At 49.0% G+C, this 12,532-nt stretch overlaps 1 protein-coding gene across 1 annotated transcript; it reads left to right on the top strand.

Annotated features, from left to right (window-relative positions):
- Positions 1 to 15: 15 nt before the first annotated feature.
- LOC149853687 (C4b-binding protein alpha chain-like) lies at positions 16 to 10,196 on the top strand. Its single transcript, XM_090026653.1, has 11 exons — positions 16 to 155; positions 1,904 to 2,092; positions 2,570 to 2,761; positions 3,211 to 3,399; positions 4,177 to 4,359; positions 5,073 to 5,252; positions 5,840 to 6,022; positions 6,670 to 6,858; positions 7,406 to 7,585; positions 8,380 to 8,579; positions 9,478 to 10,196. The coding sequence occupies exons 1-11, from the start codon at positions 80 to 82 to the stop codon at positions 9,634 to 9,636; spliced, it is 1,920 nt and encodes a 639-aa protein (XP_089882779.1). The 5' UTR covers positions 16 to 79; the 3' UTR covers positions 9,637 to 10,196.
- The last annotated feature ends 2,336 nt before the right edge of the window (positions 10,197 to 12,532 follow it).

Here is a 12,532-nt window from a genome sequence, read left to right as displayed (position 1 = left end):
GTGAGGAGTGGCTAGTGCCCTGCCAGGCAGCACCCTCGCTGTCAGCCCTGCTCTCCAGCCTTGGCTCTCACCCAGCACCATGAAGGCATCTCTTTGCGGGTCCTGGCAGCTCCTGGGGACTTTCGTGCTTGCATTGCTGCCAACGGGGGCTCTTGGTGAGTTGGGGGTGAACCTCGCTCCTTTATTTTTTTTCTCCACCTACCTCTCCTGTCGCCCTCCCCGCTTGACTGGCTCTTCACCCATCTGCTGAGAGAGCACTGGAGCGCCTGTCCAGATCCTGTCGTCTTGGCTAACTGTCTCCTGCAGTTCCTAGGGTTCGTGGGAATGTTTGTCCTCTAGACCCTAATTCCACCCAGTTCTCATGCATGTTTTGTAATTGCTTTGGCCTCCATGGGTCGCTGGCAGGTTTGTTGCATTTATGTGCTTATCCTGAATGACGGGCAATTTGTCTACCCACTGACTTAGTCTGAACATCAGCTTAAGCATACTGTAAAAATGCACCAAATTGAATGGGTCAACCAAATAAAGGCACTTTGCAGAGAGTCTTTTTTGGTCTCTTTCCCCATGCGCATCCTCCTACCACAAGGAGCTGCACTGGAGCTGCATTGTCATTTTTTGTTTGGTAGCTGGCAGTGTGTGAGATTAATCATGGGGTTTGGGTTTTTTTAGTAAATTATGTGGATACTTTATACATGGCTCTGTGCAGAGGAACTGGGAGACTTGCCTCTCACAGGGACTGCAGCTGCATAGCTGAGGGTATGGGTGGGAGACGGGAACTAGTCGAAGTTGTGGTCTGCAGCGAGGAAGCCGAGATCCTTCTAAAGAGATCTGCAAGGAGATGTCTGGACGCTGGGAGACTGAGATCGTATATGGTCCCTGTAAACACATTGTGGACAAGATGCCTGTTCGTGTTGCTACATCAGTTTGGTGATGCCCGATTCCTTCCCATTCCAACAGCTGGGATTTGGACGTGGGGGGGCCTCATATTTTTCTCCTGCCCAATTTAAAACGCTGCCCTACGTTTCTCTGATTTTGTGCACGTCCTTGCCCGTGATGTCCATCCATGACCTCTTTTTGAATGTGCTTAGTTCTTCAAATGAATCGAATTCAATCAGTCACACACTACTGTGGAGGCTACCTGTACACCTTGCTGGGGTCGTTTGACCCCAGTAGTCTTTCCTGCCGTGGCAGGGGGTCGGACTAGATCTACTCGGGTCCCTTCCGACCCTAGAAACTATGAAACTATATGATCATCTGCCTTCTTTAAGGGGATACTAAGATACCAAGCGAGCAAACAAACCCTGATGTGTTCTATCTGATTTAATTATGAAAAATGAAAGCAAAACTTTCACTTGTCCTGGACAGCTGATCTTTAGCAGAAATCTTGATTTTTAGCATATTCCTTCTTTTTATGATTGCAAGTAGAATTCATTCTGGAGCAGCATACAGGTAGGACCACTATTGCTGACTTTTTTGTTATGCTGTCTAGAAACAACAGCTTGAATTTTGTGATGTTGGTACTTAGCCTTTTTAAATCAATGCCAACCAAGATGCCATCTATCTTCCAGATTTCCTTCATGTTAGTACCTTGGTATAACTAGAATCAAGGAGCTACATGTATTTATAACAGCTGAGAAGCTGATCTAAGATTGAAGCCACCATGGTTTTGCATTGAAGCCCATTTTACCGTTGACTTAAGGAGAAGGCAGGGATTGGAGCTACAAAGATGAAAAGGCAAAATCCTGTCTGCAGTGCATTCAGCAGGAGTTTTGTCACCTGTTTCAGCAGCCCTGTAATTTTGCTACAGCTATGTCTCTTGGACATGCTCACAGAGGAGGTATAGGCCTCTGAGTCCTCATGCTGTTTTTTCTTCTTTTTTTTTAAATTGTTTTTGAACTCTTAGAGAGCTGTAAGGAGCCACCTAACATCCCTCATGCGTTCCAAAAGAATTATGTTGGCCAACTGATTCCCCCTGGGACTGTGGTGATGTATGGCTGCAACAGGGGTTACGAGTTCATCTCGGGAATCACCCAGGGGCGCGTTACTTGTCTGCAAAATCTGACCTGGTCTGACGTACCAAACTTTTGTCAGAGTAAGTATGTCAGTCTTTTCCCTAATTATCTACAATAAGCAAAGTTATTGGCTATTATGAGGCTATACATCTCATCAGCAGTTGGATGCTGGTGAGGTAAGAAAGGAGGATTGGGCAGTCGCTGCTTTTTTCTAGCTACTTTTAATTGAACATGAAAAATCAGGACTGTGGTTATCCATTGGAGGAGATACTTGTTGCTCCCATCCTGTCAGCCTGGGTACAGCATGGTACTCGCAGGGTGGGTGGTGCACAATCGTTCTGACCGGTGAGGACCAAATGTCCTCAGCCAGCAGCATTGGACCTGGTGCCTGCTACAGAAGAGGCACTGAGAGTCCCTGACCCCCAGGACAGGCCTGCCCCATTCATGGCAGGAAAAAGAATTGACTTAAAAAATGAACCTCAGACCTTCCAGGGAAATGCCACCTCCCTGCGCTCCGGCTCTTCTTCCTCACTCTCGTTCTTGGCGCTGCTTCCCAGGAGTTCAGTGTCCGCCTCCACAAATTGCAAATGGCACATATACGCCACTGCCGAAAACTGGAGAAGAGAAATACGCGTATGAAGATGCTGTTACCATTGAATGCAATGCCGGGTATGGCGTCAATGGCTCTACTCAGATTCGCTGCAGACATGACGGCTCTTGGGATCCCAGAGTACCGCACTGTGTTCCAGGTGCGTATAAAAGGGGGAGCTGTGTCGCTGGGAGAGCTCCTCTTTCAGGAGCAGACAGACAGCTTCCCACGCTGTAACTCTTGCACTGTGCTCAGATCTTTCCAAACACAGAGAAAGAATAGGGTCTCTGCTTTAAAATCCTGAGAAGCCTTGGGTGATTTCAGGTCACCAAAGCCAAACACTAGGAAACAATTCTTCACCTCCACGGAGCAGGTGAGTACAGAGATCTTTTCATCCTTTTCTCCCCAGTGCAGCAGAGGCCCTGCAGAGATGAACCCCGAGGCCTGCCAGATTGCACAGATCTAGTGCACAGGGGCACGTGCTCTGGGAGGACCACGGGCCTTGCAAATGTGCCATCAGGAACCCCCAAGTTCCCTAAAGTGCCTTGTTCCCTTTTCGGAGCATGCTTAGCATCTGTAAATGTGGTATTTTTCTCTGTCATGTTCCAGGTTGTGGGTCACCCCCACGTGTTGAAAACGGGCAACACAGCCACCCAGGCAGGGGATATTTCTCTACTGGATCCTCGGTGACATACAGATGTCTCAAAGGTTACACGCTGGAGGGAGAGGCCTCCATTCGCTGTGAGACTGGTGATGATGAAACCGCTGCATGGAGCGGCCCTCTCCCGCAGTGTGAAGGTGATTCGTTCTGCCTTGCTCTACAAGCCCCTGTGGCACAGAAAGGTGGAAGAGACTGGTGCATGGTCAGCTGGAATGAAACCTCCTAGGGCACCCACAGTCTGCTGTGCCACTTGTGATCCTAATGAGCCCTAAACCACTCCAACAACCTCCCCCCTGCGATGCATGCTCATCTCTCCTCTCGTGCCTTCCTGCGAGAGCCACATCCCAGCTGATTTATCCCATAGATTTCCTTCCTGCCTGCACTTGACCTGCCTGTTGGTTCCTGGTCCCCAGTCTACCCATCCTGACAGTATCCTTTGCAGCATGCAGTGTCGATACGTTTGTGGGAGCAGTCTGAGCCCCGAAAGTGGGGGAGACCCTCTTGTCCCGACTGAGCGGGGACAAGAGGGAACAAAGGCTGTCTGGTCCGTGGCATTTAAAACACTGCCAGGATCGTTGTATGTGGACTTCTCCTATGCCCTTCTGTGTGCAGCTCAGCTCTGGTGTGATCCGTTCTCTGGCACATCAGCTCTTACTCTGAGCAGTAACAAGATACGAGGAGGACACGTGCCGCTAGGAGAAGGCTGAGAAATGGGACTTTAACACTTGTTCTGCCCTGATCTTTTTCTGTGGTCTTGGACCAGTAGCTCTACCTTTCTGCCAACAGTTTCTCCATTCCCCTCGTAATGTTATTCCTTCTTGCCTGACCCGGGTGTGGGTGGGGAGGCTGATTGTTGTTAGATGTGCCCAGCAACCAAAACCCATGGAAAATCTTTCTGGCTTGGTGTCCTGCAGCGGTTCAGTGTCCAGCCCCAAGTATTCAGAATGGAAGACTGAAACCTCCACTCAGCCAGAATTATAGCTATAAGAGCAACATCTCGTTTGAATGTGATCCCGGGTATGTCATTAGGGGGAGCGAAATCATCTGGTGCCAAGCTGACACTAAGTGGAGTCCTCAGCCACCAGTTTGCAACCTGGGTAAGTATAAAGGACGGGGTCACTTTTGTTACTTCTATACTAGAAATGCATTTTTGTCACTGATTTTATCAGTAGTTAAATGCAGTGATGCTCCCTTCTGTTTCTGTCTGCTTGGATATGGCCATATCGGTTATCTGTCTTCAAAAGAGACCCATACACATTAATTTTGACATTATCCTGTTGGGTGCTGAGTTTGGGTTCCGTCAATTAGTTTTATTATTGATTATTAGTTTTGCCTCTGATTTAAATGAGAGGTCTTGTGAGGCTCTGATGCCCGCAGAGCGCAAGGAGCCTTCAAGAAGTTCAGTAAAACTAGAATTTTATAATAAAACCATTGTGGGACCGTGTCCCTTCATAAAGGGACAAATCTTATGGTTAAATTCATCATGTGATTTGCAAACAACATCACATTTTGCCACTTGATTTCAAGCGTGGGCTCACCCCACAGGCCAGCTGCCAGGCTTACTGCTGGCCCAGCCTGTCGCTGCTTGCTATTTGTTTCTTGCACACATTTTGTGCTCAGAGTAGTAAGTAGATTTAGGCATGTCTTGATGAGGGCAGACTTTAAGCCGCTGATTTTTTTTTTTTTTTTTTTTTTTTTTTTTTAATGGCTGTCTCTCCCTGGCCACCTTCCCGCAATAGAGGCTTCTTCCTCAAAATGTTTCCCGTTACCTGTGGGTTTAATCGATACCTATGTTCTTCTCCATTGCCAGGTAGCTGCTCCTACCCCCCAGCCCTTGACAGTGCTAACCAGGTTCCTCGAAAAGATTTCCCAGTAGGGTCTGTAGTCACCTACTCCTGCAGACCCGGTTACACCTTGATCCCTGGAGTAATTCCCAGGATTACTTGTCTTAGCAATTTCACATGGTCCAAAGTCCCGGAGTTTTGTGAGAGTGAGTAACCCCTCTTTTGTTTTAAACGTAATTGTCTTTGTTTTGACTGATCTGTGATCTCGGCAGTGGTTTGGGGAGCTATTTCTTCTAAGGCCCTTGGGGCTGGATTTCCAGAGGTGCCGAGCACTGGCAGACCTCATGGACTTCGAAGTGGAGTCTGGGTGTTCAGCACGTCTGATGACGAAACTGTGTGTGCAGGAGTTGATATGCACTGGGTACATGGTGGTAACAGGGCCATGTGATGATACCCAGGTGACAAACTGAATTCACTGTGCAACTCTTCTCCTCGCCACAGATTTTAACGGGACATGATGATCTTGTGGGGGTGCTTCCAGCCCCAGAGAGTCATCACAGCCTGTTTCATTTTGATTAAACGCCAAGCTCTTCTAGTCGCCTCTTGAGGCCTCTTCCATCCCTCTGTGCATCCTAGCAGCCCTTCTCTGCACCTATTGACCTGTGGCAATACCAGGATCTGTCCAAGGTTTCAGATCCTCCTGGCAAAAAAAAGTCTCAGTCATAGAAATCGTCTCTACTGCAAACCTTCCCCCAACACCATCGTAAAATATTTCTCTCCTGGTGTTTCTCAGGGCTGTACTGTCCAAACCCAGCTATTGAAAACGGAGCCCTGATCTCGGTCAGTAGGAAGGAGCACGTGTTTGGAAACCGTGTCGAGTTTCACTGCCATTTCGGCTACGTCCTCAGAGGCAGTTCCTCGGTTCACTGCGGGGGCGATGGGATGTGGCATCCTCCACTGCCCTTCTGTGATAAAGGTAAGTAAAAATGAGTGCGCCGGGTGGGAGAGGGAGGTCAGCTGGGGGGTTTCCCTTCTTGTCTCATCTCCAGGGCTTTTTCTAGCTCAGGAATGAACGTGCGAGTTGCTGCAGGGCGCAGCCCTTTTCCAGGGGATGATTCTTGTATCCCTTTAGATGTTGTTTTCAGGAGAATTTACCGCTTCCCCCCCCAATTTTCAGTCCAGTATTTCCTTTACTTGGTATCTTCCCCTTAGTCTTGCTTCCACCACGCTGCAGAATTCGCCGCAAACTTTGCACTTGGTTGCACTTGGGTGGAGAGCGGCAGGGGAGACGGCCCTTCGTATGGAAGAGGAGGAGCTGTGGGGAGGCTTGGTAGCAGGTCAGGGGCTAAGCCACTGGTTGGGGGACTTGGTGGCAGGGTTCATAAGTGACAGGAGGGCCAGGTGCTTGTTCAAATGATCCTGGGAGGTGAAGGGCCAATTTGCAGACAGGGGGCCTGATTCTGTAAAGAGCTGAACTTGAAGCGAATCTTCCCACAACATAAATGCTGGGTGTTGGATTCTCCTGCAACCTCCCTGGTTTCCCTGGAGCCAGCCCTGACTCTCACCCAGGTCAGCAAGAGGGCTCTCCAGCCTTATCTCTTTGCTTTTCTCGTCTCCGTGTAGTCTGTGGCCCACCTCCAAGTATCACCAAAGGCAAGCACTCCGGCACCGGCCAGGGGCATTACCCTTATGGATCAAAAGTCACGTACAGCTGTGCTGAGGGCTTATCCCTGATTGGAGAGTCTTCCATCTACTGTACATCAGGCAACGGGGTAAATCTGACCTGGAGTGGCCCTGCCCCACGGTGCAAATGTGAGTCTTTCTGCATCATGCTACATTAGACAAAGGTAGTGACTACAGACCGTGCTGTGCGGGAAGATCGGGTGGTTGTCGCATTTGCAGGAAGCAATGATCTAACGCATTCCTGCGCAGAATTGCATGGATGCGTTCACCGATATGGGAGGTGTGATGTGCAGGAGGAAAAAGAGCCCTTGTGGGTTAAAGCTCAGGCGGAGAATCCAAGCAGAGTGTCTTTTTCAGCAACCCCGGTCATGGAAAAAAAGTTGCAAGTAAAGCAGAACTGGAAAAAGCATGGGAATGTCCCAGGCAACTTGACTTAGCAGTGGGGAGAAGAGCACGGAGCAGTGTTCTCAGTCGTGCCCGGTGACCGTATCACTTTTTTTATAGTCCAAAATGAATCCAATGCAGGAAGAAACAGTCTGCAAGTTTCTATAGACATAAAATACCTTCTTTAAATGCAAAGGTCTATTTAAAAAAAAAAAGGTAATAAACTGTGATGTTCTCGTGTCCCCTAAGTCTGGCTTACCTTAACATTGACATCTCTGTTGACCACCCTCAGTTGTTCGCTGCCCCATGCCAGTGGTTCACAATGGAAGGACAATCAGTGACATAACTGCTTTTCTGTATGGAGCCACGGTGCAGTTTTCTTGCAACAAAGGCTACAGGATAGATGGCAATGGAGAAAGCTGGTGCCAGGAAGACAGTACATGGAGTTCTCCTGAGCCAACTTGTCAGCCGGGTTAGTATCGATGCTGATCAGAGATGTGAGCAGGGGTGACTTCCCAAGCTGCAGGGAGCCTCCAGCCTGCCCTTGAGTTGCTTTGACAAGGATCAGCCCTTCTCCAGCTGGACTCCCTCGCAAGCTGACCATATGCCTGGATGCATAGGTTTGAAGCCCACTGGTGCTGACCTGGCCTTTCCTCCAGCCAAGGTCAATACACATGGTCCCAGGGAGATTGCTGTGCCTGCAGGGAGGGAAGGAGCCGATTCCCGGAGATCTCCTAGATTTCAGGCCTAACTTTCATTGGCAGCGAGAAGGGAGCTTCACGCCGAAGCCCACTGTATAAACGAGAGTTTGGGCCCAGGTCCTGCCTGCCTTGTATGGCAGCAGAGGGTATCCTAAGTGTCTGTTTGAGGTATTTATAGAGAACCATGGACTGTAGCATACAACAGACCCTGATGATGCTGCCCCAAAATACCTGATCTACAAAGAACTAGATGGGATTTCAGTCCAGCCCTTCCTTGGCTGCTTTCTGGTGGGTACTGTGCAGGTGCAGCTCCAGTTCACGTCAGCATGTATTCCTCGCTGAAGTGTAGACCCTCTTCTCTCTTGAGCGAGAGGCTCGTTGTGGATCTGGTGATGTTACGTGGGGCTTATTTCTCCTCAAAATCAAAACAGCCGCAGTGACATCAGCCATAAGGTGGGAGGAGGGGAGGGGGGGATGGCTTTGTGCTACAGGCAGCAAGCACCATTCGTGGGGTATCTCCCCCTTCTCTTCCTGATTCCCCTTCTGTCGTGCCTCTTCCTTTCAGTCCAGTGTCCAAAGCCAAAAGTGGAAAATGGAAGAATGGTCAACCCCACGAGTGAAAAACCGTGGTACAAAGTGAATGAAACGGTCTCTTTCAAGTGCTTTCCGGGATACCAGTTTTCAGGCCATTGGTACCTGCCTGTAACTGAGACTTGGAAAATTACCTGTTCCGCGGATGGCAACTGGACGACGTTCCCCACGTGTGTAAGTGGCCTCGTGCGGTGGGATTTCTTGATGCGGTCTGCCCAGGGTCTAGCACGGGACAGAAGAACGGTCTGACCTGTCCTTAACTTATGTTTGCTTCGTTCAAAAAATGAGCTGCATGACGAGGCAGGAAGAAGTGTCATGGGTAAGATGGGAAGGGGAAAAAATACATTGATCTGAAAGCAAAGAAATCCCTGATCCCCTCTCTTGATTTGAGAGGTTTTCTTCATTTTGTAGTGACAGCTCCAAGCAAAATACAAAAGTATCAAATTTGGTTGATAAAACATCACGTCAGTATAGGATGTGTGAGCATGGGTGTGTTCTGATTTATTTGAAACCCAGTACAAAGCCAGTATTACGACCCTTTGAGCAATTTCCAATGTGCTCAGTGCAGCACAGATGCATGAGAAGGCAAGCTTTCTGTCTACAGCTTACAGGCCAAATGTCCGATCCTAAATGTGGCTGAGACCCTCCCCGGAGGTGCTTAGCACTGCTGACTTCCATGGATGTGAGGCCCCATGTCAGCCACAGATGGTACGAGACAGCAGTAGCAGCCGTAGGGGAGGGGAATCAGGTCTACTGCCTGGGGCCCCACACTTTATAAAAATAAAAATTAATTGCACTGAATATCTGCATTATCACTATTGTATTAAGATACTTTTGTTGCCGTTTCATGGATAGGGCAAAGTGAAATTGAAAATGTCCGACTTGCTCATAGGTCATCACAGTTTAAGCCTCGAAGGGCCCCAAATGAGGCTCTTGCCCAGGGCCCCAGCAACCCTAAAGCCACCACTGGTGTAGAATCGTATTTGGATGCAGAAAGAAGCAAATGCACTTGAGACGGTAAGCCCTCATCTTCTGCAGCATAGTCACTACCGTCTTTTTCCTTTCTTTTTAGACAAAGCAAGGCAGTTCTGCCATGTGTGACGTGGTAGTTGAGAGCCGACGTGCCCTGCAGTGCGGTGTGCCCCTGATGCAACTGAAGTCCCTGCTGGAAGTCCAGAAACTGTACCTGGAGATCGAGAAGCTGAAGCGGGAGATTAAAAAATTAGGATAAATACCTGAAACTTCACCCAAGTCGTAACATACTTCTTGGGATATAGTTTGTATAACTGCAGTGTCCATAGGAGGATGGGAACTGATTTCATAGTACATGTTAGTGCACCCAGTAGGCTGAGGACGATTAGCCAGTAGTTGAGGGATTAGATTATATTGAGCCGAACACCTGTAGCTTAGAGTTTTCTGCCTCTCCTGCTAGTGAAGTGAAGCAAGGGTATGAGTCCATACTTATGAACTAGGTATTTCAGGTTGTGCAGCGAGTTTTTTGTGTGGAACAGTAAACAGAGTCAAACTCTGATTATTTGTTCACCTAGGAAAACGTGCCAAGCAAGGAGAACCTGGATTGAATTGCAGGAAAGTAAACATCCAAGTGAGATGAGTTTTGGAGCCTCCTTAGATGGAGACTTATACTGGCCAACCTCAGTCCTGTGGATGGCCCAGAATTCCTGTATGCTCAGTGTAACCATATATATTCAATGCTTTTTGACATGCATATGGGGAATAATGGGGAGTGAGTGTTTGACTGTCTGATTTCTGCTAGCCTTCAATAAAGTTTTGGGCACCACCTCTGTGATCAAGCAAATATTCATTTGCCAGCAGCAAATACAATTTTTAAATGCAGCAATGGGAAAAAATCCCATTCCCCCTTGTGTTGTTACTGGCGCCGATATGATCGATGGAATAATAGGGGAACCTCCGATTCTAATACTTTTAATCTCACATCTTTTGCCACTGTTTAAAGAATCTGGGAGCGTGGAGCAGCATGTACAATCAGTGGAGGCTGCTGGTGTGACTACAAGGACATTTTTGGCCCGTAGCATAAGTAGGAAGGACCTTTTGGTAGCAGCCGCCTCGGTTTTAGAAGTCATTCCTGTTTGGAGATCATCAAAAGGGGGTCAGGGCTTCCGTATTGGATTAATTTTCCTTGCTATTTGTCCATGCCAGAAAAATAACTATTTGGTATTCCCTTCCAGGACTAAATCTTAGCTCTATTGAGATTTTCCATTTCTAACTACAGCTGTGTATATCTCCTGTCCGCTGTCCTGCTGCTATCTGAGCACTGCTAGCTAATGAGCTAATGTTTCCTATTCCATTTGTTCAGAAATACTGAGTATGAAATCCTTCTATTATTTTCTGAGCCAGCTGGCTTCCTTGATGCACAAACAGACATGAAGTACTGAAGTCATTTTCCCTCCTTCAGAAAAATAGCAGTGCTGACTTTCTTTCCAGAAAAAACCCTGGGCTACAGAAAGCAGGAGGAGCGGACCAGAAGAAAATAGCAGCCATTAAATAACAAACGATCCCAGAAGTAGACCCAGAAATGTTCCCCGCATGCAACTAGCAGGTTGCTGGATCACTTAAGGCCTACTGAATTCTGCTGGGGAATAGGGTTTATTCTCCAGACGGTGCAAGTGGGGATGGAGGCATTTGAAATCTCCATGAGTTCATGCCAGAAACTGCAGCGGGATGTGTGAAATGTGCCTATGCACCCCCTCCTGGGATGATGAGGAGGGCGTGTGTCTTTCCCAAGAGCTGAAAAAGGAAGCGCCGGCTGCAGCAACACGCGTCCGTGCCCTTTCCCAAGGGCAGACTGCGGTTACAGGGAGGCTCAGAATTGAACTTGACCGGTGGTTTGCTGCTTTGGAAGATATGCAAGACTGCTAACTCCAGGTGGAGATCACCACGCAGCATGGGAAACGTACGGTTTCTTTGCAGACGAGTGCCACTAGATGCTGCTCACTCACAAGCCATTAATCCAAGTCTCTGCTTGCTGCTCCTCATGCTGAGCACCATGTGCCTGTGCCAGTTGCTCTAGGTACTGATCGTCTGCACCATTTCAAATGAAAAGAGGAGCCGCAGGAGTTTCTCGTCGCCAGCCCGGTTTAGTTTGTTTACTAAGATACCTTCCCTTTAAAGATCCTGCTTTTACCACTGTCAACAGTGAAAGGTCAGTGAGCAAAGGCAGGAGTAACAGTTCTCCCTGACAAACACCACATATTGCATGCAGGTGTGTGGGCTTTTGTAAAATGGTTTAAGGATGGTATTTATGAACATCCCTAATTAAATCCACAGCCTAACCTCTGATTAAAGCGAGCTCTTGCGCACAATATCTTCTGCATCTCTGCCTCAGCTAGTCTAGGTGGCATCTCTCCACTTGGCCTCCTGTCTAATTAAACCCAGAGCCTCAGTACCAACAGGGCAGGTTTCCAAAAGAAAGGAGTGGCAGCTGCGCGCTCAGCATGGAGCAGCGCGTACAGTCTTAACCCGAACTCGCTTGTCTGCCCTCCGGCTTGGGTATCGCTGCACTACCGACCTGCCCCTGGAGTCGCTCGCTTGGGCAAGGCCTCGGGCTGCCACTTCACACCTCCCCTGCAGCTACAACGAATGATGCCCCAGCCATCCTTGGTGAACGCAGGGGCAGGCACTGCACTGCCGCTGCAATGGTGGGCACCACCTCGGGGTCGCAATGAGCTCGTACATGCCCTTCCAGCCTGAGCAGCGAGGAAGCTTTTTTTTTTTTTTTTTTTTTCTGTTTTTTTGCACCGGTCCTGGAAGCACTGCCATACCAGGTCAATGCATGGAGTGGACGGAGCACGCTCCGGTTCCACCACCCAATATAGACCTCCGATGGAGGACATACCAGAGACAGTTACCATGGGGAGCTCGCCTCCGTGGTCACGCTGCTTCCCCTGCCAGGAGCCAGGCAAGGACCAGGGCACGCCCCGGGTAGGGACACAAGTCCTCCCTGAGCCCCAGGCCGGAGCAGAACGGCCCCCCCGACAGCGTGGGGTGTCTCAGTCCCGGCAGAAGCATCGAGGCCCCGCGGGGACAACCTCTGGCCTCAGCTGCTGAAAAAGAAAAAACCAGTCGCCCGGTGCAGGAGCAAAAAGCCG

The sequence above is a fragment of the Crocodylus siamensis genome, chromosome 13 (assembly GCF_052110815.1).
Source record: "Crocodylus siamensis isolate JL-2025a chromosome 13, ASM5211081v1, whole genome shotgun sequence".
Classification (NCBI taxonomy): Eukaryota; Metazoa; Chordata; order Crocodylia; family Crocodylidae; genus Crocodylus; species Crocodylus siamensis.
This window is presented reverse-complemented; position numbering and strand designations above follow the sequence as displayed.

Excerpts from the sequence above, each read along its gene's own strand:
- LOC149853687 (XM_090026653.1), top strand. The coding sequence starts at position 80 with ATGAAGGCATCTCTTTGCGGGTCCTGGCAGCTCCTGGGGACTTTCGTG. Across the intron at positions 156-1,903 it reads GCTGCCAACGGGGGCTCTTG|AGAGCTGTAAGGAGCCACCT; the intron begins GTGAGTTGGGGG and ends TTGAACTCTTAG. Across the intron at positions 2,093-2,569 it reads CGTACCAAACTTTTGTCAGA|GAGTTCAGTGTCCGCCTCCA; the intron begins GTAAGTATGTCA and ends GCTGCTTCCCAG.